This window comes from Grammomys surdaster, unplaced genomic scaffold (genome assembly GCF_004785775.1).
Source record: "Grammomys surdaster isolate TR1022 unplaced genomic scaffold, NIH_TR_1.0 126198, whole genome shotgun sequence".
Classification (NCBI taxonomy): domain Eukaryota; kingdom Metazoa; phylum Chordata; class Mammalia; order Rodentia; family Muridae; genus Grammomys; species Grammomys surdaster.
Window position 1 is genome coordinate 8,256,277 of NW_021621003.1, and position 27,896 is coordinate 8,284,172.

The 27,896-nt window shown below is 43.0% G+C and overlaps 1 protein-coding gene across 3 annotated transcripts in view; it reads left to right on the top strand.

Moving 5' to 3' along the window:
- The window catches only part of Lrmda (leucine rich melanocyte differentiation associated), a 994,610-nt gene that overhangs the window by 425,170 nt on the left and 541,544 nt on the right, over positions 1–27,896 (top strand). Inside the window, exon 1 of one of the 3 annotated variants that reach the window (XM_028758581.1) lies at positions 22,670–22,825. The exons of the other annotated variants lie outside the window; for them this stretch is intronic. Within the exon in view, the coding sequence (XP_028614414.1) occupies positions 22,755–22,825 (71 nt within the window). The 5' untranslated portion in view covers positions 22,670–22,754. Of the gene's footprint in view, positions 1–22,669; positions 22,826–27,896 lie in introns of those variants that run through there. 3 annotated transcript variants of the gene reach the window in all.

Sequence of the window (27,896 nt, forward strand, 5' to 3'; positions counted from 1 at the left end):
TGGAAGAGCAAGGTTTATCTGACAATGAATGTGGAGATTATGACAGAGATCAATTTCTTTATTTGAATGTGAGACCAGGATGTCTAGAGTTTACAATATGAACGTCTTACACTGGTGTAAGTGTCCTTTTGCTACCACGAAGAAGCAGGAAGCATGTACACAAGGAACAGGAGTTTAAGTATGAGACCGTAGTGGGGCCTGTGATTGTTGGTCAGTTTTCAACCAAAGAGAAGGAAGTGTTCAGAGCAGTTGAAGAGGATCAGGAACGAGGGGAGGGAGAGTCACATGTAAAAATGAATAGACTCTAGCTAAGGGAAGGGTCAAACAGGATATCTCAGTACACACTAGGGCCCAGCAATAGGGATGATCCAGTGCCAAAATGGAACTGGGACTGTTGTGGGCCCCTTCCTGCCTACATAAAAATGTTAAAATTTGCTTTTTATGATCCAGAAGAATAAACATGAATATATTAGTAACGTGTATTAAGAGAAGTTATTCATCCTAAAGCTAACTGATTTTCCTTGTTATTCTGTTTATTATTTATTGAGTTGGTATACGTGAACATACGTGCACAAATGCATGCCAGTGTACACAAGCAGGGGTCGCAGAGGACACTGAGTATCCTGATTTATCACTTTTCTCCTCCTTCCCTTGGCACACAGATTTTCACTGAACTTGAAACTAGCCAGCAGCCAGCAAGTTCCCATGTTCCCTCTGGCTTTGCTCCTTATGCCACCAGGATTAAACACATTTGCAGCCACAGCTGTTTTATTTACATGGGCACTGGGGATTTGAACTCAGGTCTTCACACTTGTGCAGTATGCACCCTTACTAAGTCATTCTCCAAGGTCTCCCGATTCTAAGAGACGTGGAAACATGTTTTGGTTTCCTATAGTCTCTGTGACCCTAGACTGTACACCTCTGTGCATACTGGAGACTTCAGGTCAGATGGGTATCTTTAGGTCTCAGTTCCTTTCCTTGAGCTACAGGAAGCTCTAGGATTCCTAGCACTAGAAAGAAATGTCAGAGTTCCCATGTGTGAGCTCATCAACAGGACACGGAGGACCAAGAGCTAAGGAGTAAAATGTACATCCAGATTCCACATCAGGACGACCCTAGCAAAAAGCCCGTGATTTGGGCTTTTGGTCAGTCTGATGGAAGCAGGCTCCATTTTGCCTGGTTTTTCTGGCAAATAATTTAAGGATGCACCATTCCTCTCAAGCTCTGCCCTCCTACTAGGGAGAAAGTGAACAGTACCAGGGCTTGTCCTTCTCTACCTGCTCTGCCACTGACAGTCCCTGTCATCAAGAAGCACCTTCCTGTCTCTCCCAGTTTCTTTAGAGGTGCTCACAAAGAAAGGGCTTAGACAGCAGAGTGATACACCATCATAAAAAGGCCTTGTGACAAAGCCCAGGTGAGAAAACTGCCCAAAGATTTTTTTCTTCCTTCCTTTTCTCCTATTCTCCTATTTTTTCTTCCTTCTTTTCAAAAGTAGTCAAAATACATGCACCACATGGTCATAAAAGGATCAGAAGAGAGAAAATTGCAGCTGAAAGGAAATCTTCTTCCCCTGCCTTCCAGCTTCTCCTGAGCTTCCAGCTGTTGTAGCTGCTAGTTTATAATAGTGGGTGTTTGTGACTCACAATGGTGTGCGGTGCTGTGCTGAGGTTAAAACTGAACTCGTGACTTCATTATCCCACAAACTGGGGACGTAGAGGGGTGGCCTTTCTAGCACTTCTGTAGCCACGGAAGTGTGTGGCCATGAGGGGGGATGTATTTTTTATGTGCACGTTTATGGTGTGTTTGCATGCTCATGTGAGGATGTGCATGTGTACCCGCAAGTGAATGTGTTTGCAGGGGTGAGGGGTCAACATTAGGAATCTGCCTCTGTCACTTCTCATGTCATTTTTTGAAACAGGGAGTCTGACTTACCAATTTGGCTAGACTGGCCAGCTAATGAACTCCAGGGGTGTGCCTGTCTCCACCTCCCCAGAGCTGGGATAATTGATGCAGGTTGCCATGCCTGGCCTTTACGTGGGTGCTAAGGATCCAAACTCAAGTCCCCATGCTTATACAGCAAAGCACTTTCTTCACTGAGGTATGTTCCCAGAACCAGAAGGGACATGTTTCAACAGATAGGATTTGGTTCGCCCTCCTAAGTTAGGAGCGTGTTTAGGGAAGTGAATGCTTGTACTCTTCATAGCAGGACCCCCTGTCTGATAAAATAGAAAGCATATCAGTGTCCTTTCACAGACCCCAAATTGTGATTAGCACGTCCTAGACGAGGTGTCACCAGGAAGTCAGTATATCAAAGGGGTGCCTGTGTTCCCAGGTTCATGACAACAGTATTTGCAATAGCCAAGGCAAAGTTACCTGACACATCATTGGAATGTTTGATCTTAAAAGGCAATAAATACGCAGAGTGAAATATTACCTGGCAATAAAAAGGAGGGAAAACTGACCACTTAGGTGAAAGCAGATAAAACAAGATACTATGTTAAATGAAAGGAGACAGGCATGGACAATAACAACAACAACAACACCCACATGCCCTTATATAGAGAAGCTAAAACAGGTTGATCTCATAAATGACAATCATAAACTAGGGGTCATCAGATCAAATAAGGGAAAACAGGGGTGGGGATTGAGGGATCATAGGTATCAAACATGGTGAAGAAGGAAGACCAGGTTCTAGTGTTCTGCAGCATAGAGAACTGTAGTTTGTAATAGCTGACCATCTATTTAATCCCAAACTAGAAGAGAAATGTTACATAGGAGCACCACATGTGTATGAAGGTTGGCGTGCTGCCTCCCCTGAATGATCACGATACATCATGTACAAGTCCCAAAAAACCATACCACAGCCATGAATATGTTCAACCCTGATGTCAGTTAACAACCATGTCACCTGGAATGAGGGTTTCACAATCCACCAATCTTTCTCCTGCTCTTTTCATTTGATCTTTCTTTGTAAACTTGGTTGATTCCAAAGTACAATTTGTTCCCTTAATTACAGATAGCTTTCTTGGTGGATGAACAATATTCTACAATATCCTAATTTGTGATTTTAACTTTCACTCAGTAGACAGGAATTTTTTGGGAAGGTGAAGCGATGCCACCTCTTATAGCTGTGGCACATTGTGCAGCTTCCGGTTCACAAAGTGTAATTTTATGGCAACAGAAGAATGAAGTCCTGAGATTGGCCCTCACTACACATGCACATGCATTCACAAATACATACCAGATACATACACACATTCAGACATGCACATGTACACATATATACACACATGCAGGAATACAAGTGCATATACACTCATGCATGTACACACATAGTCATGTAGACACACATATACAAACGCATACACATGTGCATACATATATGTGCATAATATACACATGAACTCACAGAAACACACAGCTGCATGCACATACACAGTTATGCATACATGCACATGAACACACACACACACACACACACACACACACGCACAGTGGTCCATTTAAAATCAAGTTGTATTTTTGTGACCTGGCTGGGCTCAGGTAGTACGTCACTATCAGCCACAAATCCATAGCTCCATGATACCATGTCAACGACATTTTAAGCTGACAAACCCCTTGGCAGTTCTTATGTCTAAGCTGTTTTCCTTAGCAGTTTGGAGAAAGAAGATTAGAGAGGGTAAGTGACTTGTCTAAAGTCACCTTGCTGTGCTTGCCAGGCTGTGCTGGGATGCCATTCCTTCATTTTGGAGGCAGCTACCCAGGACTGAAGCCGAGAGCTGTGGGTATGGCAAAGGAGAATAAATCATGGTCCACCCAAGATGCCACCCCCTTATCCAGGCTGTAGGGACACAGAGTAAACATGTAAGTGATGGAAATGACAGGCCAGAGAATGTGTCTGCTAGTGGCCAGTCTGTGTACTTGGTTGGAACATGATCCCATTATACAGTGGCTATCTGGAAAGTCTCCTTAGAAGGTACTGTGACATCTGAGGTACAGTTGGAAGGTGGATGGGTTTTCATAGGTAGTGAAATAGGTTCCCTAAGGTGTGGATGATAGCCAGGTGCATAGAAGGGCTTGGGAAAGGGCTACAAGCCTCCAGTGTTTCTCATGTCTCTCTCTCTGCCCTCATCTTGCTATGAGGGGAGAAAGAGTTTAGCTCTGGACATGGTGATCCCTGGGTGTGTGTGTGTTCATGTGCCCTTGAGCTGCCCTTGCAGATACCAGTGTGATTAGTCCATGGATGTACATAGAAGTTATAACTTAGCAGTTGAGATAACCCAGATTACACAATTACTGCTGGCTGGGCTTGCCAGAGCCCTGGGGCTACCCAGTCTGTAGTGATATTGTTGTAGAGACAAGGGGATGAAGACAGTCCCTTCTTGAGTGGGTATGAGATGTTGTCCAGTGCCACCCTTACTTCATGTCTGAAAATGATGCCAACTGTCTCTCCGTTAGCATCACGATCCCCACTCCCAATCAGCCAGGACACAAAGAACTTACAGAAATGACTCCCACTCCACAAGTGCTACCTGACACACACCCTCTAGTCCACCCCTCTTTGCTGAGCCCTCAAAATAACTTTTCATTAATCGTAGCATCCAGTGAAGTGAAGTAACCCGTGGCTTATAAATAATGGCGCAGCTTTATAGAAACACCTAAAAATCACCAGGGGCACGTAATAAGAAAGTTCTCCATCTCCAGGTGCGAAAACATGCTGGTGATTGCTTGTTGAGCAAGGACCTGTCAGCTCTTTTATTACAATACATTATTGGGTAATAGTTTTAAAATTATTTATAGAAAGAAATCGAGCTGTGTGGAGAATTCCATCATTTAATATGTTGTCTGTGAATCTCATTAGCCTTTTTAGCCTAAGGGTTAGGAAGGAAAACAGAGTGTTGGTTGTGTGTTGAAGACTAAGTACTAAATCCACTTTTCATCAGGGGGCTTGTTGACCTTATGTTAAGTTGCTTCTTTGTGAGTCTTTCTGTGCTACAGGCTCTGGTTTCCATGGCATTTACATAAACCTAGCAACCGGTTTTTCTATGTAGACGCTGTGGCAAGGCCTCTGAGCTCCTCTGCCAAGGAGTGATTCTCACTCCTTAATCAAGGAATATCTTTTTACAGGTGAGTTACAGGGGATGTGAGAATGGGGGTGGTGGCCATGTCAGTCACATCTTGATGTATGTGGACAGTCAGCTTCTCCCCTTGTTCATATGTGACAGAGACAACTTCAGTGTTCTTAGTTTTTGACACTGAGCTACAAGTAGTGGGAGGTATTGCTCACCCATTCAGTCTACACATATTGATAAACTGAGGCACTGCACATGAAGGCAATAGGCAAAGATTAAAAACAGACCTCACCCTAAATAATTTGGGTTTGAGAGAGGCCAGTGTAGAAAGCCATACAGTCGATGTGGAACATCAGCCTTACAGAGCAATTACCTGGCTGACCCATGGTTCCTCCTGCTCTGTACATTTCAACACCTTCCATGTTCTCGAGGACCCTAGGAAATAGGTCATTTCGAAGTCCATTTTAGAGAGGAGGAGCTTTAGTAGCTCGACAGAACCAGGATATACAGCTGTGCATCCCCCCCTCCCACCCATTCTTGGCCCTTTACCCTTCACTGCATGCCTCTAAAGTGCTGCTGATCCCAGCCCAAACCTAGCTTAGGAAATTGTCATGGTGGCAGGAACTTGAGACTACTGGTCACACTGCAGGCAGCTGAGGCTCCAGACTTATTTACCAACTGGTCTGTATAACCTGGCACACAGGTCTTGGAGGGTCTTGGACCTCCTTAAAGGTGTTGTCTGTTTCAGGGCCACTGAAGCCTGTTTACTGTCACTCTCTGCCAGCACATGTGGCTCAACATAGGTCTGGAAACTCAACACAAGAAATGCCATGCTTCTGTCAGCTTTCTCTCCCCAATTGGAGATGAGCTTCTGATTCAGGGAGGGCCGGTAGATTTGGGGATCCAGGAAATCTCAGTGAGAGGGTCTGAGGATCTAGTTTTTGGAACCTTGAACATGTCCCTAACTACAGCTCCAAAGATGCCAGCCTCTTCCTTTTGTGGCAGCACCCATGGGATTGGGAATGTTTCCTTACTCCCTAGTATGCACAGCCTGGACCAAGCAAGGTCCAGAATGCAACTGTGAATTTACACAATTGGCCTGTTCTGCTCTGAGTTCCCATAGTGCTTCCCTGTCTCTCAGAGAAGGCAGCATCTTTAAGGATGGAGTAAAAGAAAAATATTCCCATGAATAATTAGCCATCACATTTCTTCCCCTCCACCTCTGAATGTTAGCATCACATAAGCCTGGTCCCTTGTACCACCCTTGGTGCAGCCTGTCAGTTTTCTTCTGCTTATAGTTCAGGGGTTGATTTCTCTATGGATTGCCTTAGGGTTCTTGAGCATTTTTGCACAGCTCCTGGCCTTATCATTAGAAGCCCTCAGGAAGCCAATCCTTACTGAGTATTTGGTTCTTAGAGCACTTCAGAGGATCTCAGGGATCCCAACCTCCACCCTCAATAAACCTAGATTGTATACCCCCTCAAATGGTCCAAAGTTGAGATTATATATATGGACACTTCCTGTTCCTAAATTCTAACTTTTTATTTTCATCCGAGTAACTAAAAAAGTATCCTTTGGTGATCATGACCTTGAAAAGACTAGAGATGGTCTAGGTATAGAAGGCTAGAGGTTTCCACAGCAGAAGACAGAATCCTCCAGAAGATAATATCAGTGATCCTGGAATAAGAAAATTGGCAGGATTCTGAGAGTCTGTGTGCTATGGATCCCTCCAGCCCACCTCTGTCCATGTGCATTATAGGCAAGGCAACCAGAGAGTAAAGAAGAAAGTTACCAAGACAGTTATGTCACTGGGTATGGCTGTGCTGAGGCTAGGATCTGGATCTTCCTCATATAGTACTACAGCCTGGTTTCTCCATCTCCTGGGGCCCAGAAAAAGGGAATGGAAAATGCAGCACAGATACAGTTACGGAACAGCACAGGGATCCCTTCTTTTTCTGCGTGCACACTACAGGCATGCTTCCAGCTTTTAGACACAGTTGTGAAGGTGACTGTCCTGTTCAGCAGGAGAGCCTTCCCAGAGGGAAGGGACTTCTCTTTCTGTGTGTGGTCTGTCTAATGCCTCTCACATTCAATAACTTTAAAGCCAATCAAATTAATAATGTAGGGAGAAACAAATGGAGTTGCTCTTTAGATATTTAAACAGGAATATTTCTGCCATTGACATCTAAATCTTTAATAGGATGTGAGATTTGGCAAACAAAAATGCCAAGATGCTGGAAACCTGATTCTTTTCCACTATTTCAGTTCAGATTGTTACTGCCTGACATAACGCCAGATGAATTTGTTGAGGTTCAGCTTTGTGTGAGGTGGTGAGCACTCAGTCCTGAGAGGTCAAGTGGTGGGCTATGTGGCTCTTGCTCCCAGGGGCTTCCACTCTGGGGATAGGCAGGACATGCGTATTTAGGAAGGTGCATCTAAATTCAGATCAGTATGTGCCAAGTGTCATCTGTTTGTACATGTGGCTACTGCTCCAAGCACTCAGGGAGGGATGGAGGGCATGTCAGCTCTAACTCCTCTTCACCTGGGAAACTCACACTGTGACCTAGAATCTCAGCTCTTACAAGGGACAGTCTAGACAGAATTTCTGACTAGATATTGGAGATCCTTAGTGAATACAGAAAAATGTTCTCTCTCTCTCTCTCTCTCTCTCTCTCTCTCTCTCTCTCTGTATGTGTGTGTGTCTGTGTATGTACATGTGTGTACACATGTATACATATACATGTGAGCATGCCTAAATCCATGTATAGGCATTTCTGTCTTTAGATCCCAAAAGTGACTTCCTGGAGTAATAATGAGGTTCGTCAGAAGTCAAAGAGCTAGTCTGGTGGAGTTCTTGTCTATCATGCATGAGGCCATGTGTTCAGTCCCCAGGTCTGCATAAAACTGGACTTGATGGACCATGCCTGTAATTCCATCTTAGGAGCTAGATGTGGGAAGAACTCAGCTACATAGCAAGTTCTAGGCCAGCCTAGGCTACATGAAACCCTGACTAAAAATCAAAAGTTAGTTAAAATCTATCAGATATATATTTGGTTTTCAAGACCTGGAATTCCTAGACACTCTTGATGTAAGGACATTTTCTTAAAAGTCTATTACAAATCTCTTTCCCCTTCTGATTCTTCCTGGCATTGAACTTCTTACCTATCTCTTTGCCTCACCCATGCTTTCTGACATCTGGACATATTAATGTACTTTTAAAAGTAAACTGCATTGTTTATTTGTTCCTCCACGGACCTTTTTTACTTTTTATCTATTTTTTTTCACTAGAAGAAACTAAGTATAAATTTCTGGATGGTCTTACTTCTTAGCTAGCGCCTGTCTCCCATCCCTGTCCATATCTATGGCAGACTTCCAACAATGTGGCAAAGCCACTGTTTCATACACGTTCCTTCCATGCTCCTGATAGGTAGGTTTGGTCCTTTCCTTCTGGACCATTACTAAGTGTGTCAAAGGATCAGGAGGAGAAGGAGGAGAGAGAAAAAAAGAGGACAGGGAAGAGAAGGAAGAGGAGAAGAGGGAAGAAGAAGAGGAAGGTAAGGGGGAAAAGAAGGAGGAGGGTGAAGAGGAAGGATGAGGAAAAAAGGAAGAAGGAAGAGGAAGTGAAGAGGAGGAAGAAGGCCACTCGCTCTCCAGCTTTACATTTTTATAGCCCAATGCTCTCTTTTCTCTTTCATTGGTCTGATGTGTTTCCTTGGCACAGCAGAAGATTGAAATGACCATACTTGGTGGACTACCATCACGGATGTACTGATATGGTAGGACACCAACTAGGGTGAAGTTGCTGGGAATCCGCTTGTCTACTTGTCTGTTCTTGGCCAGGGTGGAGCCATCTTCTGCTATCTTCTTTGCTCTGTGTAGCTGACCAAATTCTCACCCTTGCTTTATACCTCACCTTTGACACAGGGCTTCTGAATTAATACCTGTGTTTTCAACTCATGCATATTCTACCAGCCTCCCCACTCCCTATGGACAACATTGTAGGGTTCTTCCCCAGCATTCAGATGAATCATCTAACTCCTTCACAATGTCCTCAAAGCAGCTAATGGTAGACAGCTTTGCAATGAGAGATGAAAACTTTTTGGTTTTGCACTGAGCTGAAACGTTTGATCTTAAGCACAGATCACTTGGTAACACTTTACCTCCTCCAAATTTCCCCTTCTTCTTCTTCTTCTTCTTTTTTTTTTGGCATCTTCATCTGTTCTTGATGGTGGTGAGGAAGCTGCCCATATATATCACATTATCACAATGTGTCCTCATACACAGGAAGTGCTGGGAAATGGCTCAGTGGGTACAGTACACTACAAGGCCTGAGTTTGAGGTTCAGAACCCATTAAAAAATGCTGGCCAAGGTAATGCATGCCTGTAATCTGGGTGTGTTAGTACCAAAACTAGAGAAGGAGAGAACAGAAGATCCCTGAGGACGGTAAAGATGGTAAGGATGGTAGGCCAGGCTCCCTAATTGTATATTTGAACCGATGAGAGACTCTGTTTCAAAGACGGGTTCTCAAACTTGTTCCTGAGGATGACATCAAAGGTTGTTCTTGGGGCTATACAAGCACACACACACACACACACACACACACACACACACGAACACACACTCATACACACAGGAACACCCCCCCCCCCACACACACACACACTAGGTTGGGCATGATAATACACGCCATTAATCCCACTGCTTTGGAGGCAGAGGGGAGGCAGAGGCACAGGTAGAGAGGTAGGCAAATCTTTATGAGTTCAAGGCCATTTGGGTCTATGCAGAGAATTCCAAGTCAGCAAGAACTACACAGTTCTGGCTTGAGTCCTTGTCTTGAAAAAAAAATCCTTTACATGGAATCATTATAATAACCATAAGAAATATTGATCTTTGTTTTAAAATGAGAAAATAGTGACCCAGAGAGGTTAGGTGACTTTTCCAGGGCAATACAGTGAATCAATACCCGCAGTTAACTGACTAGACAGGGCATTAGTCTCCCTGCCTGGGAGAGGCAGCCTTCACTTTCTGAGCATCTCATTGTATCTTCTGTAGTCACTGACTTGTACTCTTTGTCACTGTGGCTTACCCAATACTGGCTGTATTGGAAAAATTAAAATTATGGAAACCTGAATAAAATAACAGTGAAAGGGGGAGAGATGTCTGCCCTGGGAATAGTCTTTGTGTGAGAAACAAAAATTTAACTTGTTCTAGTCAATGAAGTCAATGGTTCAGTTAATAATACCCCTAATGGCGTCGTTCAGCTCTGGGCCAGTGATGGATAGCTTTAAAATCAGAAACTAGACCCAGTGACAGTTCACACAGAAATCAGTGCCATGATAAAAGCAACCAGACGGAATCTCCACTGGAGAGCAGAGCTCCCAGAAAGCATCTGGCGTTATTAAAACCCCTGTCATGAATCGCTCTCTAACCCTTTTTACAAGTGGGGAGAGGGCTAGCAGCATCCCCCTTTCTAATACCCGCTTGCCTTTCCCCCTGAGTTTTCTGTACTCAGGGCTTAGCTTTTAACCCAGCATAGCTTTGCCCAGGGTGTCTGGTTCCCAGAAGACCACTAGTCTCTTCCATATTTTAAAAATTCCTTTGAAGGTACCTTAAGGCACATGGGAGTGAACTGCCCTTCAAAGAACCAACCTTCTACTTTAGGGAGCCCCTGCATCTCAGCCACGGCTCAGAACAAATCCCCAGAGACTCGCTGTGGCCTAGGATGGAGATGCAGGCCAAGTGGAAACACACCAAAGTGATTTAATAGAAAAGGTAATTCCTATTCAAACGGGATGGTCCCTTATTCATTTCCTCGGATTATCATCAAATTGATGTCACCAGCAAAGGAGCTTTATTGGGTTTCGCAGAGATCTCCCCCTTGCTCTCCTTGTCGTTAGTTGGCACGCTGACATTTTCATATGTGTCTCAGCTAATGCCTCAAAATTACTCCATCTACAAATGTAACAATTGAACAGATAATTTTAATAAGATTCAGCTTGACTTCAGACTGCACTCCTTCCTTTCTTTATAGAATGCAAATTGTAACCTGTTTTTAAAGCCGTGCGATGCAGTGAACTTTAATGGGATTTGACAACATCATATTAAGCACAACAACTACGCATAATGTACCGAAAAATTGGACGTGAAATTGGAAACATAGCTGAGAACAAAGTAAATTTACATGGTTTGGTAGTTTGAATGTCTGATATCATATTCTCTCATGCAAGCCCCATAAAAAAGCAAAGGACTTAACAATGGATATCAGCAGAAAGTGCTTTTAAAGTTAAAACTGATGGATGGCTTGTCAAAAAAAATAATTGCATTGGTTGGAAAGTCGGGATGCGTGCTGAGGGAGAGAGAAGGGATATACAGAGAGGGTGATGGGAAGTGACAGTGGTCTGTCAGGAAGAACTGGCTGCCCAGAGGAGTGTGAAGCCACAGCTACAAGGTGGCAGAGTAGAACAGGCTGTCAGAGCGGGAAAGTGGCTTTAATACCCTGAAAAGCAAAGGAATCCGCCTGTCAGCTTTGCTCAGCCGTGCTGAAAGGGGAAGAGAACATGGCATAAAGTTAGAAACATTAAACAAGGAGTGGGGGCCAGAGAGCAAGGCAGCCAGTGGGAAGGGCTGAGGATACATCCAATGTGGCTTTCTGGGTATTTTTGGTGTGTGTGTGTGCGCACGCATGTGTGCAGGCATGTGTGTATCTATGTAATATGTTATATGTAATATCTGCATGTATGTGTATATATGTAAAATATATAATATATATCTTCCCATCTTCTCAAGAGACAACAAGTTAAACGTGAAAGTCTAGGGTTTCTTTTGTGCTTCTGAAGAAAATAATGTCTCAAGAGGCAACTGCTGCCACAATGGCTGCCTGGCACTCAGAGCAGGTGAGTGGCTTTTGTACAAAGCCGCCTCCCTTCAGGTACATTGAATGCCTGGCTTTGCAGATCTTCAACCTCATCTGCTGAGCTGTTCCCTCCCCTCAGGGTGTGTGGTCCAGCCTCTTGGAGAAGATGCTGATAGCAAGTCACTGAGGGACTCGCTTATCTTCCACCAAAGTGCTTGGAGGACTTAACACGTCAGCCGTACAACAAGATCGTGATTAAAATGCAATAATCTGATGATTTTCCATAAATATTTTTTGCTCCATCAGCATTAGGTTTTGAATAATTTATTATTCTTTCTTAATATACTCCTGGCAGTGAGGTTAATTTGGTCATCTTGCAGGGGCCTGTCTGGTAATGAACATTTTTATATCAGGCCTTGGAGTCCCTGTTCCATAACGCATATCACGTCTTTACGATTTAATTGCTCTGGTTGTTTGAGAGTGGTGGAGTCCAGGAGGGGTTGGGATGTGACGGCTTATCATAGCAAAAATATACTGTGTATCTGACCTCAAAAATGCATTCTGAGAGTCATCCAAATTCTTGAACTACATATGGCCCCAATATAGCGTTAGATTTCGTTTAATGGTTTGGAGAAGGAATTTTGTTCAGAAGAAACCAGAATATTTGCTGCAAAGGGGGAAAAAAAGTGCTGGTGGGAGCCAGCTCATTTAAGCACTTACCATGTGACAGACAGCTTTCTGAAGGTTTCTGTGTGTATTAACTCTCTTCATTCTCCTGATACACCCTTTGGGGTAGTTCCTGTTAATGTCACCATTGTGCAGAAGGGGAGATGGCTCAGTCAGTAAAGCACTTGCAGTACAAGTCTAAGGGTCTGAGTTTGAATTCCCAGCTCCCATGTTCAAGTCAAGCATGAGGATACATGCCTTCTGTAATTCTCAAGCCGTAGGTTGGGAGTGTAGATGAACAGATGCCGAGAGTTCACCAGGCAGCCCTGTCTAGCCACATTGGTGAGCTTCAGATTCAATAAGAGACTGCAAAAAAAAATGGAGTGGGACTGGGGAAGAGCTGACACTGACCGACACTGACCTCTGGTCCCCACATGCACATGTACACATGTGTACCCACCACACACGCACACGCACAAATTCACACAGGAACAAAGGTACTGCTGATATGCAAAGGAGTAAACAGACAGAAGCTTCAGAATTACTGAGGAAGGTTGCACAGTTAGGAATGAGTGCTGGATGGAGGATTCAACCATGGGCATTCTGGCACCAGACTCCCCGTCTCTAACCAGTGAGCAGTGTGTGATCGGGTCTATGGAACACAATGCTAAGTCAATTCCTGTATTGTTTTTTCATTATTGTTGTGTGTCTAAGACGCTCAGAGAGGGATTCTGCTAGAACTGGGCTTCAGGGACAGCAAATAGGTTCGGTTGTCTGTGAAGAGCAAAGGCCACAGGGTGTCTTTTCTGTCTGAGTTCAGGCAGGTGCCAGTGGAAGGAAGAACAGACAAAGGGTAACAAGCAGAGCCATTTGACTAGCACTATGGCATCATCACTACAGTTCACACACTGCCTGGCATTCCTAGTGTAAATCCCATTGTCTTCCATCCTGTGTCATCATAAGCCCTTTGCAGAAGGTGGGGATCTTGACTTTAGGCCTCCTGGGGGCTTAGTGGAAGGGAGGCTCTACCTGACATGATTTCTTGCATGTGGTGTAACATATTTATAACAGACATTGATCAGTGGGCTTCTCATCAGGATATCTAGGGGGTTCAATGACAGTTTAAGGTTGGACCCCTATTCTTCAATTCTGCATGCACAGCATGCTTGTGGATGACAGCAGGATGCTACCATTATTCCAGTTTCCTGGGCCTGTGACTCTGCTGTAAACAGCAGAGCTTCCTGCTGGATAGGCTGTTTGCCTTCACAGTGGGGGGCTTTGTGGTTTTCTGCTGGGAGTTTCCAGCCTTTTCCAATTCTATCTGATACCTAGAGGGACCTCTGCCATGTCCTCCTTCATTTTGGCAGATCAAGGGGTGCTCGTGCTTCTCTTTCTCCCTAGTGCTCCATGCTGTTCCCTAGCTTCAATAAGCCCAAAATCAAGATAGCCACACTGCTATTCTCAAGTTCATCTTCAGGGGCACAGTTGGGGTTTCCATGTTAGAACAAAAGATGTTCAGAGTTGGGATGGATGGAGCTTGGCATTCTTTCCCTCATCCCAGCCTCATGGACTCACTACAATTCCTAGGGCAGCGCTAACCAACCTACTTTAGGCAGGTAGGAAGTTTGTTCTTAGAAAGAACCAAATGCGTTTTCCCACATCCTCGATCTGTTGATTTAGGTTCAGATGCCGAGGACTCCTCAGAGCCCAAGCATAAAATTTGTCTGGGGAAGCGTCTCAGAGCTCTTCTCTCCTTTCTCTCTTCTTTCTTCCCATTTTCCTCATGTTTATTCTGTACATTTTGTGACATGCTTACTCTTGTTCTAAAGTCTAGTTTCCTCCACCTGGGAGCCTTGTACCCAACTCTTGAGTATTAAGGGAAGGGAAGAAGAAAAGCTTCCCACAATGCAAGGCAGGCTTACTTGTTTTTAGTTCTCAAATGAGAAAGTCAAGTTTAGAAAGGTTAATCTACTTGCCTATGGGTATAGTTTTTTGTTAGTTGTGGTCTTGTCTCTGTGTCTAAAATGTCTAGAAGGAACAACTTAAGGGAGGAGGTTTATTTTACTTCATGGCATCAGATAGGTATGGACTCGGTGGGGAAGCATGGTTGTGTTCATCGTAGGAAAGGCATGGTGGTATTCATAGTAGAGAAAGCATGGTCATGCCCCTCATAGGAAAAGCATGGTGGTATTCATGGTGGAGAAAGCATAGTGGTATTCATAGTGAGGAAGGCATGTGTGTGATCATGGTAGTGAGAGTATGGGGTGGCGACTCCTCACATCATGACAGACCAAGCACGAGACAGAGAACATGCCAGAACCAGAGACCAGGCTGTAACCATCAAGGGCTCACTTCTTCTGACCTATTTCCACAAGCCAACCTCTTCCTTCAAAAGGTTCCATAACTTTGACAAATAGTGCTACCAGATAAAAAACAAGTATCCCGTACGCTACCCTGTGGAAGATGTTTATGGGCCTAATCATAGCAAGTGGTAAGCAGTATAGTGAGTGGGTTTGGACCCAAGTCTGCTGGCTCTAAGGCATCAGCCATTCATAGGGCTGGTAGAGGCTACCAGTTTTGTGTGCAAGATCTGAAACCCATTAGGCCTGGCTACATATCCTGTCCTCACCATATGCTAACGGGTAACCTTGGACAATTACTTACCCTTTCTGTACCTCAGTATCCTCATCTATGGAATGATTTGAATAGATCTGCCTGCTTCATTGGCCTGATGTGAAAATGCCTGTTAAGTCCTGTGATGACCACTGAATAAATGTTAGGTTAATGGCTGACAAGATGGTTCCCTGGGTAAAGGTGCTTGCCCTCAGGCTTGAAGACCTCATTTTGATCCCCAGGACCCCACTAATAAAAGGAAATAATTGACTAATACACTTACACATGTGTGCATGTGTGAACTCACACATAAATATTTAAAAATTAAAATGTTACATTAATATCATTATCATCTTAATCATTAAAGAAACCAATAAAACAACAACAACAGCAACAATAATAACAACAACAATCTATTATAGGGAGTGCCAGAGGTTTTCATTGTTGGATACAGAGCCAGAAGTGTGGCCTATTAGCTCTCAGGGTTGAGGGTGTCAGTAGATTCATGTTTGGGAACTTGGTTGTAAATAACTCTTCTTGTTGATGTTTTGCAGTTGAGCTAGGTGGGGTCCAGCATGGGTTGCAATGGTTATTTTTATCCCTCCGCCCACTCTCTCTCCCTGGTTTTGTTTTTTTACACTTCACGAAGATTGCTGCAGTTATCTGGAAATCTATTGCTTGGGCAAAAGCAGGGTTGCGTGATACAATTTAAAAGGCCGGCAGCAGCATTTCATCCTTTTCACAAGAAAATAACCCCTTACTCCAGTGAAGCTCAAAATAAAAATGGCAGTACATTTTGTAACCACGCTTCTTCCTTTATTACCTCAGCAGTATCTGAATAAAATGTCTTATTAAGCAAGATATAAGGGCAATGAAAGGGAGAGTAAGTCAAATTAGTTGACATCTAAAGCTTGGTGCATCATAGACAGCGAGGGTACTTACTGTTTAGTAAAATGGATTTAATGCTTAATATAAATGCTGATATTTAGATGGCTATACTTTTGGCAGCTAGCGGGGGAAGAGAGGTGGCTTTCCAGCCTGTATATCTAAGTTTTAGGTCCTGCCCTGACACAAACCACTTGTGTAGCACAGAGTGATTCATTCTACTGCATGGGTCCTACTTTTTTCATATGCTAAATGAAGAGTGTTTTCTAAAGCTCTGTCATTTCCTGGCCAAACTTTGGGGTAGCCTTGGGGAGGAGACCAACACTGGGCTCTGTATGCCCCTCTCTCTGGTACAGGATCATCATTGACTGTATCAGTTCTATGTATTAGAGTGTCTGGCTGATATTTTCTCTGAAGATAGGATTATACTACTCAAAATGGATTCTAGAATCATCAGCCTTGATTATTTCTGAAGGGCAGAAGGAGTTTTATCTCTGAAGATTCTGTGATGGCAAGCAAGAGTTGTTTTCAGAAGCAAGCTGAGTCATTTTAGCTCCACCATCAAGTGTGATGGGGCAGGTTCCTGGTGGCCGTGTGGCAGGACAGTGCATTAGGTATGACACAGAACATGGTAATATATAGCTAGGGAAGAAGAGCAGCATCAAAGCCTGTTGGAGCCATGGATCTGCATAGGTGTGAAGGTGCATGAGTGTACACATTCTTATGTGTGATGTGTGCAAATGCCTAAACACATTTTATACCTAAGCCAATGGAATCCTTGTTTTAGATACGTTATTTCACATGTGTGCCTAGAGGTTATGCCTGTGAGAGCTGTGTACCTAGTACACAGTATTTGTAATGATGTTTCTTCTCAGCTTGAAGAGATTCAGATCCCATAGACACAGGGGGGTGGTGGTTGACTTGGCAGAGATATACCATAAAGCATACCTATCCTGAATGTGCATGGACTGGGACCCAGGGTGAATATAAGTATAAAATAGAGAAACATAGTAGATCACCAGTATGCATTTCTCTACTGTTCACCATCCTCTACAATGTGAATGAGTGACCTCATACTCTTGTTGGCCTATCTGAGCCTTCCATGCTATGGTGGGCCATATTATCAAACCATAAATCAAATTAAACGTTTTTTTCTTGCTTCTTGTCAAGTTTTTGGTGACACAGCAGTGAGCAAACTGATGAACACAGCCCTCTCCGTGGGTACCTGTTGTCTCCTTTATGTCAACACCATTGTGGATTTGTATCTGAAGTCTTTAAAAAAGCTAAGTAATTTCCCTAAGATTGCAATCTGACCATTTTCAGAGCAGAAGGGTCATGTTAGGCTTTCACAGAAAGTGGTTAGCACACTGTTTTACTACCCAAGGCCCCTTGTTCACACAATCTTCCAGCTTCAGGAAAAATGGAGAGTGTCATGTGACAGGGACTTAGATTTGTCTAGGCTCCAGCTTTATTACTTTTAGAATCCTGTTACAAAGACATAGGATGACCAGGGCTTATCATTACCAACATCCCACCCCAACCCCCAGCAGGGGGATGGAAGCTAAATGCTGCTGTCAAGAGCTTGTTGAGACCTTCATAGAGGTTTCCTTTATGTTGTGACACAATTGGAAGTCTGTTTACAAACAGACTGATTCAGAGTAGGTATAGTACAGTTGCTCTCAGATACTACTGGGGGATTGCCTATAGTGTCTACCACAGGACCTCAGCAAATCTTGTGTTTTATGCATGCCATGGAGATTCGCCATGTTGAAGACTGTCACTCTGCTTCCTCTGAATCTTATGCTGAGAGATTTTCTTTTTCACTTTTAGTTTAAATGTGTTGGCATTTTCCCTGCACACAGGTCTGTGCATTACATGCATGCAGTACCCATGGAGGTCAGAGAGGGCATCAGATTCTTTGGGATTTGAGTTACAGTTGTTTGTAAGTCACCATGTGGTTACTTGGGATCAATTCTGGGTCCTCTGGAATATCAGGTCTGAACTGCTGAGTCATCTCTCTAGCTGTGGATGATTGATTTTTATTCTGAAGAATATCATGAGAGTTTATTGAGAATAAATGAATATTATGCTTTGAATAGTCATACAGCCCAAATATATGATAGTTCTTCCAATCTCTTTGCCTAAGACCAGGATCTTGTACAAATCTTGCAGCCATTACTTGCTGTAGATGAATTGACATTCTACCAATAAAGTTAAGTATGGAGTAAGGGCAGGCTGTTGTTGTATGGAGTTTAAGGTTCATTAAATGCAACTTTGTGAAAGTACTGGTGTTGTATTTGGACTTGAGAGGAAAGTAGAAACCTTGTACATTGCTGTCGAGTGCTGAATGGTGTAGTTTTTTTTAGAGAAATCTGGAAGTATTGACCATATTATACACAGTCTATGACCTAATGGATCTGCTTCTAGATGTGTGGCTCAGAAAAGCTCTACAGTGAAGCTAATGTTAGAAGGTAGTGATGGGGACATTACTGGTTTCACTGGTTAGGACTATTAGGTTGATTGACGATAATGTAAGCTATAATGTATTAATAATTGGTCAAGGCCCTTCCTAGGGCATCATCCCTGTAAGGTACTTTGTCAATGTTTCTCATGTTTCTTGAGATGGCCATGACCTCTATACACCTGATCTATGATTTTGGCATGGATTGTTCATCGAGTCAATGTTACTTGATTCTATAAGGTTTGGGGTTTTTTTGTTTTGTTTTTGTTTTTTAGAAAGGAAAATGATTTTAGACAAGCGAAAGGCCTTCAAAATTACTAGAACACTCTTGTAAGAATAAACAATTAGATTCTGAAGCATTGGTATCAACAGGACAAATTGTCAGGTTTTGCCAACTGGGCATTTTCTAGGATCAGACAGGGATCAGCGATACTGTTCCATTTATATCTAGTCATGAATCAGAACACCTTCTGCTCTATGTAAAATACAAGTAGAAGAACCCAATATTTCTCTCCAGGAGCTGCATGGCCCAGGAATGTGAGGGCCTCATTGACATTGTGGATTCCACTATCCACAGTGTCCAATGTCAGACTCCATGGGCATTCTAATAAAGGGAAAAAACCATGATGGTCACTGCCAAATTTGACCTTGGCTAAACATAGAAATAAGTGCTTGTGCGACTAAGCTGTCATCTGTAATTAAGTGGTGTTTCATGTCAAACACTTTCCATTTGGGATTTTCATTGCTGTAAGGATGCCGACAATTTCACAGAGACCCATGCTTCTAGTATATCAGCTGAGTTTTAGCCACAGTGATGAATATGATAGATTGGTTGATCATCCTATGAGACAGGAAGTTGCCTAAATGTTCCTGAGAATCATCTCAGTTGTAAGGCAAGAGTCTGAATGGGAGGAAAACGCAGGAATGAGAATCCAGCACATTTCCTTCCTCTCAAAGAGGTCTGTCTGCTAATGTGCCAGTGCCTTAGTCAGACCATAACAGAGACAAAGGCTTGTATCTCACTGAAGATCATGACATTAATCTCTTCATTGTTGTCAAGCTCCTTGATTTTGTTACCGGGAGATCCTGCATACCAAGCTAGCTCTGCTAGCTAAACTGTCATATCCTACATTTGTCTTTGACTTGAACATCAACACTCACCTATTAGAATCAACCCAAGAAGTTTGGAATATCATTGTTAGTAAAGTGCCTTCCTTATAAACAAGAGGACCTGAGGCCAATCCTCAGAATCCATGTAGGAAAGGGCAAGCATCATAGTAAGTGCTTGTAATTCCAGTACTAGGGAGGAGGAGACAGACAGAATCCTGGCCTCACTGCCCAGCCAACACAAACTACTTGGTGAGTCCCAGGCTGGTAATAAAATCCGATTTACATAGAAAAATATAACTGCTGTCCATCAGTTATATACATGCAGAGGACAAGGTTTTCCTTTGTCTCCTTTATGCATATAAACAGACAAATGGACAGACAGACAGACAGACACACACACACAGACACACACATACTCCACATATTTGCCTTCCTTGTCATTCACCATGTTGTAGCCTATTGAGCTACAAAACAATTGAGAATTCAGTGATAGACACGTGCAGACTGCTTACCTTAGCAACAACACACTCCACGAAACTGACCTTACTTATTACTGTGAGCACTGAAAAATTGTTAGCTGTCTCTTTAAACGACTGTTATCCCTTTTGCCAACAGCGGGTTTCTTGGAGTTCTTATTTGTAATCTTGATTATGTTAATGTATACATACATAATGCCCTTTGTTCACAGGATCAGTGTACTTGCTTATGAGCCTGGAAGACTACTGAACAGTGGTGTTCTCTGGGCACAGATCTCATTTCTGACTTTGATGGAATGCTTTGTGATCATGGGTCCTTGCTGATCCAGCCACATGGTGTAAATGACTTGTCTTGGACCCCACTTCCATTTGGCTATGATCAAAGGACTGAGACAGAGACAGTAGGGGAAGAACTCAACTATTTTCAGCAACCAGCTGGAGTAAATTATCTTGCCCACCAAACCAAACAAAACCTTTAAAAAATGTCATTTATTTTCAGTCATACTCGTCACTTCTTCCTGGCCATTCTACATGCAACAGTTTGGTAAATTTTATGCATTAAGCAACTGACTGAAGGTGACATTCGGGAGTCCAGCATGGATCATAATATTGCAGAGTGCTAAGGATGAATAAATCTACCACGTGACTGGGATATGTAAAATGTGTTATGTAAACTACAATGTTGCTTGAACAAAACTCTTGTCAAGAACCAGTTTGAATTCCACTCAACTCTCCAGACAGAGATTCTTTTTGAAAACAATTCAAGGTGCTCTCAGACACTCTAGCTTTTGCCTTTCTGAAATAATCACAGGTACTTTCAGCACATGGCCTGCCAGATGCTATCATTTCTGACAGTGGGTCTGAATTTAAGGAAGTCATGGACAGGAACCTTATCTGAGCTGTCACCATCCTGCAGCATCACTTTCAAGCAAATGGTCAGGCTGAAAGGATATTGGGATGTCCCAGGAGGATGCTGGAGGAGATTGGCTGGTAAGATTTGCCAGACTCTTCATCCCTCAACCTGTCACTCCAAGTTGAACCATGGAAATTGGCTCTGATACATTACTAATGGGAAGATAGCTTAAGGCTTCCCTGGAATACCTACACCCATGCTTGAATAGGGACTTTGAGAACAAGCACATATTCTAGGTAGACTTCTGGTAACAGTGTAGTCATGTCATAAAATAGAAATAAGATGTAGTCTTTGCTAAGAGCAGTCACCCTGACAGTAATGGTGGTTACAGATGATCCAGACAGCAAAGCATGCCCCTATAAGATGCACTAAAGACATTAAATAGATGAACCAATAATTCTGCTCTGGTTATGCATCTGTCAGAATGGATCATCTGGTTCTCCGGATCCATAGTTTTATACATCATATGAAGTGTTGATGTGATGGGTGGAAGAATGTTCCATCAGAATGTTCATAGTAGAGAGGGCTATGATAAGGTCTTTCCCAATGTCTTTATATGCTTTCTTGGGTATGATTTTAGATTCCTGACATTAAATCCTGTGGATGGGCTATATTTCCAGAAGCCTCAAGGCTGTGTTAGGAGACTGGGTTCCCTTCCTACTTTACCATGCTTAAATGTCCTGAGAATAAGCATGTCAGGAGTCTTCTTAAGGTTCCCAAGTAGCAGTTAGCTCTCAGAGATCCAGCCAGTCTCAAACCTTACTAGCTCAGTGGCTGAGGCAAGCTGTTAAAAAATAGTGACTCTGGAATTCTGAATTTACACAAAAGTGCATCCCAAGGAATATTGTACCACTGATGTGAGGAAAACGACCCAGAGGTGTGTGCCTTCATCCGTCATCATGATATATGGTATAAAACTCTGTTTTAAGTGTGCTCAGTGACTACCTCAAGGCTCCCTCTACTTTAGAGATCTCCTTCATATTCTGGGCATAGAATGATCCTCATGCTTTGTCTTTGGCATGGGAGTCTTGGGGGGAAAGAAAGACCATCAGAAGTCAGGTGGGCTCTGTTGTCTTTAGATACAAAATGACAGTGTTTCTAAGAGAGGAGGAAGCTGGCCTTTCTTCTTCTGTTTCAGTGTTTTCTTTACAACTGAATGCAGAGTGGTGACCAGTGAGGGGGACGGAGTGATGAACAAAGCCTTAGAGGAGTGGAGGCACAAAGGGTAAGTCTGCAGCTGGTGCAGAAGCCTTCAACATGCAGAGGTTCAAGTGCTGCTTGGCCAGTGTCTAGGTGCTCCATTCGGCCCACAAATGGCACTGGAATCAGTCTTTTGTTTATATAGAAATTTCTAGGGTTGGTGTACTGGCTTGTCCTGATCTAAGCTGCCTCCTGGAAGAGACATGAGTTCTTAGACACTGAGTGTGTCCTTTCCCTGTTAAAGCAGGTTTTCTGTTAGTGCTATATGACAGTCGATGTCAACCTTCTCATAAGGAAGCTTCCATCATGTCCATGGGGCTTTGTGCTCATGAAGTGCATCATGGGATTTCATTCTATGCCATTTTCCATTTTGTCTGTTACTAGCCCTCATTACCCGGATCCAGTTTCTTAGTTTACCCTCTGTTTCTCCTACTGAGTCTATAGAACTTACTCCCAGTTGAGCCCACAGTCACAAAGCCCCTTGTTTTTTTCTTTAGCTCCCCCATGGCCTCATCACTACCCTTCCTCGCTGACACACCGGCTCTCAATTCTCTCAACTCATGGAAGGTCCCAAGGTAAAGAAAGGCAGGGGTAAAAAATTTTAAACTGCCCAAGATGGATAGTGCAAACACCATGCATAAATAAATTACAGCAGAGCCCCCCCCCCATGAACAATGATTGTGTGGTTGAAGACCTGGCTGAATAAGTGTGTCAGGTACTGATTGGAAGCGTGATAAATGCAATGACCTAACAAAGGATTGACTTCTCCTCCAGACAGGCCCCTTTTAATGGATGGAAAGGGAGGAAGCTTCATTTAGAAGGGAAAGGCTGTTTGCCGTGCAGATATGACAAAGGGGAAGTAGACAACCATTGATTTACGTTTGGGAATGACAGTTGAAAAATTCAGCAATAATCATGACAAATGAGAAGAGATGCAGTCAGAGGGAAAAAAATGCCAATACATTCAGCCTGCAAAGAAATGCCAAGGTCACAGGGAAGGGTTTCCAAACTTCTGGTTTTGACAACCTTAATGGCAATAATAGAAGAGATGAGAGTGCGGGTTAAAAGCGGGTGCTTGGCATCCAGGGATGCAGGTGTGGGTAATTAGTGAGAACCTGGAGCACAGAGGAGCAGGGAATCTTCCTCACGCCACTGGAAAGATGTCCGTCCAAGCAACTGAGGGGCTTCCTGCTGCTGTCTGGCCCACTGTCTTCTGTGAGGGCTGGAAGAAAGCCAGCCACTTATTGAAATGTCAGTAGCAGCGACAAGAAGCAACAGTGTGGTTGGGTGTGTGCACCATATTTGATGCTGTGCACCAGGGCAGAGGTTTTATTCTTTTCTCTAGACAGGGTATGCCTGCTATTTTATAATCATTTCTATTTTGCCTTTTATATTTACTTATTTATTTTTATTTAAAAGATTGATAAGAAGTGAGAATGAAGTGGCTTCTAGGCCATCTGCCTTGTCAAGTTTAGTAAGGGGTTTCCCATTATCATCTTCTTTTATAAATCTTTGTCTGTAAGATATCACACGTACATAGTGCTGTGTGTCTCTATGTTCCAATGAAAGAAACACAATTGAGAAAGCTCTGTATGGGAATATGAAAGGTGGACATGTTCAGGGAGGGATGGGAAATAGAGGCCTGTGGAGCTGAATTATTGATTGCAAGTTATTCTCTGAGTTAACATGGAGCTTGATATATTCATCTTTAAAATGGGGATACTTCTGAGAGGTGACAGGGTAGGTCACTGGATTGTTTTTCTGATATATAATGCAAGGGGTCAATATTATACGCCTTGTCTAAGAATATGTTTGTGGAGCTGGAGGGATGGCTCAGTGGTTAGGCACACTGGCTGCTCTACCAGAGGATCTAGATTTGTTTCGCCACATCTAAGTGGTGACTCACAACATCTGAAACTCTAGTTCCAGAGGATGTGTTGTTGCTCTCTTCTTGCCTCTGTGGGCTCCAGGCACACATGTGGTATACATACATGCATGTAATCAAAACATTCTTATGTATAAATTACAAAAAACAAGTCTTTAAGAAGAATACACACACACACACACACACACACACACACATATCCTCTAGTATTTCTAAGCATATTTCACATATATCTTGTCTTAACCCATTAGTCTCCTATAGCAAGATATCACAAAATGGGTAGCTTATGAACAACAGAAATCTATTTCTCACAGGTTTGGGGAGCTGAGAAGTCCAGAATTGACAGATGGTCTCCTTTGGTCCACAGACAGCAATTTCTTTCTATGTCTTTACATAATGGAAGGTGAATAAGCTCTCTTGGGCCCGATCTTATAAGGGACTCATGCCATTCATGAGTGCTGTACTCTTAAGATTGGGTCACATCTTGAAGGCCCCTCTTCCTCACACCATCACCTAGGGTTGCTGTGCTAAGGATGTAGCATGAATGGGGCAGGCACAATATTCAGGATGTAGCGTTCACTCAGGACTATACCTCAGGACGTTATAGAGGAATTACCACTGTATACTAATCTTTATTTTGGTTTATCTCTCATCCTCATATTGCTGTGGACTTCGCCCTGCATTACAAATGAGCATTTTACTTAGATCAAATGAAATGTTATGAAGCCATCATTCAGTTTAATGGGTAAAAACCATGCTACTTAAGCCAAGGAGAAGCATAACACACTGGATAAAATGGATCCCGTTAACCAGTTCTGGGAATGACAAGCTCGTCTCTGTGGGACTTCTTCAGCTTGAATCAACATTTGAACTATGATTTCATTTCTTCCCTTTGTGTTGAATTTATTGAAGAGATGAATATTTTTTTTTTAAAAAAAGTTGTATTTTATTTATGGGAAATCAAACACCAGGAAAAGGTTTGGTGGATGTATCTTAATTTGTGAAGATTCTACTCTAAATGAAAACTGCTTTTATTTTAAGCCAAGCAGTTCCCTTTAGATACACCTTGGAGGGCAGTTAACTTGTTAGAAAAAAATGATTTCCTTTTGAACCTGCTCTCCACCCTGAGATCTCTTGCTAACGGTGGCTGTGTGGACGTGGTCCTGAAAGGTTAACTCCAAGGCCCCAGAGTCACCCCTCCCATGTGTGCCTGTTTTCTCATGAGTCATCTGGGGCTATGTGACAGTTAAGACAGAAACAAGTGGTGGGTTACAAACAAGGCTCTCTGGAACTCAGGCTTCTGAGCTGTCAAGTTGCCCAGAGCCCTCCACCTTTCATTACAGAGGTATCTCTTACACAGTAGAAATGAAGAAGAGGAAAGGGCTGGCTTATAAATGAGATGGATCTGGTATTTGAGATCATCTTGGGCCTGCAATGGCTCCTTACTAACTCTGCTTCCTCCTGGGGCTGAGCATGAGTGTATAGGGAAAGTAGCCTCTTTAGATTAAACATTTTCTAATCAGCTTTATCAGTCATATCTGAATTTATCTTATTTGTGGAAAATGCCAATATATTAGCAGGCATGTATGATACACAAGGTGACCCTACCAACTTAATGACATAATACATTATCCTTAATGAAGTCAATATCTTGTCTTTTAGCTGTCTGTCTATTGGGGCGATTAATTGCAGTGTCATTAAAGTTAGCTCTCTTTTCATTTGAGCTTGACAAGTCCCATAAAACTAATGTTCTTAGTTATCCGCTGCTGGAATAGGATGGAGGATGGAGGAAATTGTAGGACGAGTGAGGGGGTACTGCTACAGCTAACTCGGAGGACTTTTCCAGTGACTGTGTGTATGCACGCCTCCTTCCCTGGAGTGCTCTTGATAGTTGAAATTCCAGGCAAAGGTAGCCAGCTCTGATTTAGCCAAGGGTTCAAGGTAGAAAAGGCAATGACATGGGAAAAGGATACCTTATTTGCTAGTTTTTTTAAAATAAACATTTAGTAGTAGAAATAGGTTACTAGAAAGGTTTATTCAGTGAACAGATTAGCCATGTTCCCTCCAAAACCAAGGTATGTGAGCAGCTAGCCTGCAACAGGGTAAGATAAGAGATCGTTGGAACCAGATATATTCATTTAGCTTTGAATATCTCTCTCTCTCTCTCTCTCTCTCTCTCTCTCTCTCTCTCTCTCTCTCTCTCTCTCTCTCTCATTTAACAGGCTCTCTGACAGGGGAGTAACATGGACGGTAGGGAGAGGCTTTGTGAATGGTCCTAAGAAACACCAGCTCGTTGTGGACAATGCAGAAGCAATTGAGCCTGGACCACTGCTAATTGTGTGTGGATCCCAAGCTTCACTCCCTGCCTTCCCCCTACCTCTGAAACTACAAGACAGGATGGCTGTAATTTACAGTGTGTTATCTTTGTCTATAGCGGCAAGATGATATGAAGTAAATCAAGGTACGAGTAATGAAAGACTGAGAATTTATTCCTCGGAGCACACTTTAAAGTGTAGTATCTGTTATAGTGGCACTGCCTGAAGACCCTGAAATGAGACTTGGCTGAAGGGCAATAAAGCAGCATAGAGGCTCATGTTAATGTTGTTTGTCTGAGGTTAGTAATTGGGTTCCGCTGATGAGTTGTGTGAAGACAAAGTGAGAATCCCAGCTAGTATTGTAAATCTCACATTGTTGGAACAAGAAGCAATCCTAACAAATATTGATCCTCTTCATGCCCAGAGGCGAGGAGGGAAGCTGCGGACTACAGAGCCTGGGTTTGTTTCAATAGCACCAATTACCTCAGTGAAACCGGTGCTGTGCATGAAATCCCAGGGTGGCCTCAAACGCTGAATTAGCCATGATTAGGCTTTTTAGATGGATCTCCCTAAAATCATGCTGGCTTAGCATTCTGTCTCAATTATCCCTGCTGTCCTAAGAATATATTTTTGGTGAAGAAATGCCTTTCAGTTGTCAGAGGCCCTGGGAGACCTGTGGACCCAGCTATGAGTATATGGCAAGCCACTGCTTTAAACACACAAGAGTCTAGGGGAATCGAACCATCAGATTTCACAGAAGTACATTAAGTTTTGGGGAATCCTGCCCCTATTGCAGTGGATTTTGTTGTTGTTTGGTGGGATCTGTATTGGCAGTATTTATATTTTTTACAGTTCTTGTGAGAGTGACCTCAACGGCAGAAAACATATCTCCATCTTTTCAATTATTGAGGTTGCTCCATATTCATCATTTCTTGTGGCAAGTTCTTCTAAAGGTCTCCCTCATGGTGCTTGAATATGGGATGTCTTCCCAGAGTTTTCACTGGGACATGCTTGAGAAGAAATGAACTGTCGGTAAAATCAGGGGAAGGGACTTGACATATTTTATTTCTTTTCTTCCTGGGAAAAAAGCATTTCTCAACATCTCTTGGTACCTCCTATCACCCCCTTATAGGCTTTACCTGCAACCTTACAGTAATTCTACTTAGAAGCAATTCCCTTGACTTTGGGTCAGGTGTAGACTAGTTGGATATTTGACATTTGGGCTCATATGCTACATAGCCATGGGAGAAGGGCCTCCAGAGGGGACTGCAAGACATTTTGTCACTATATGATACCTTAATGTGTTTGTGTCACCACGTGAGGTTCCAGAGAGGAAAGATTAAAAGCTCAGTGTTCCAAATCATGTGGCAGAGAGTAAGGGATTGGATGAAGAGCACCACATGGCTCCGGAAACAAACACTGGGATCTGGGAGTCAGTGCCTTTTC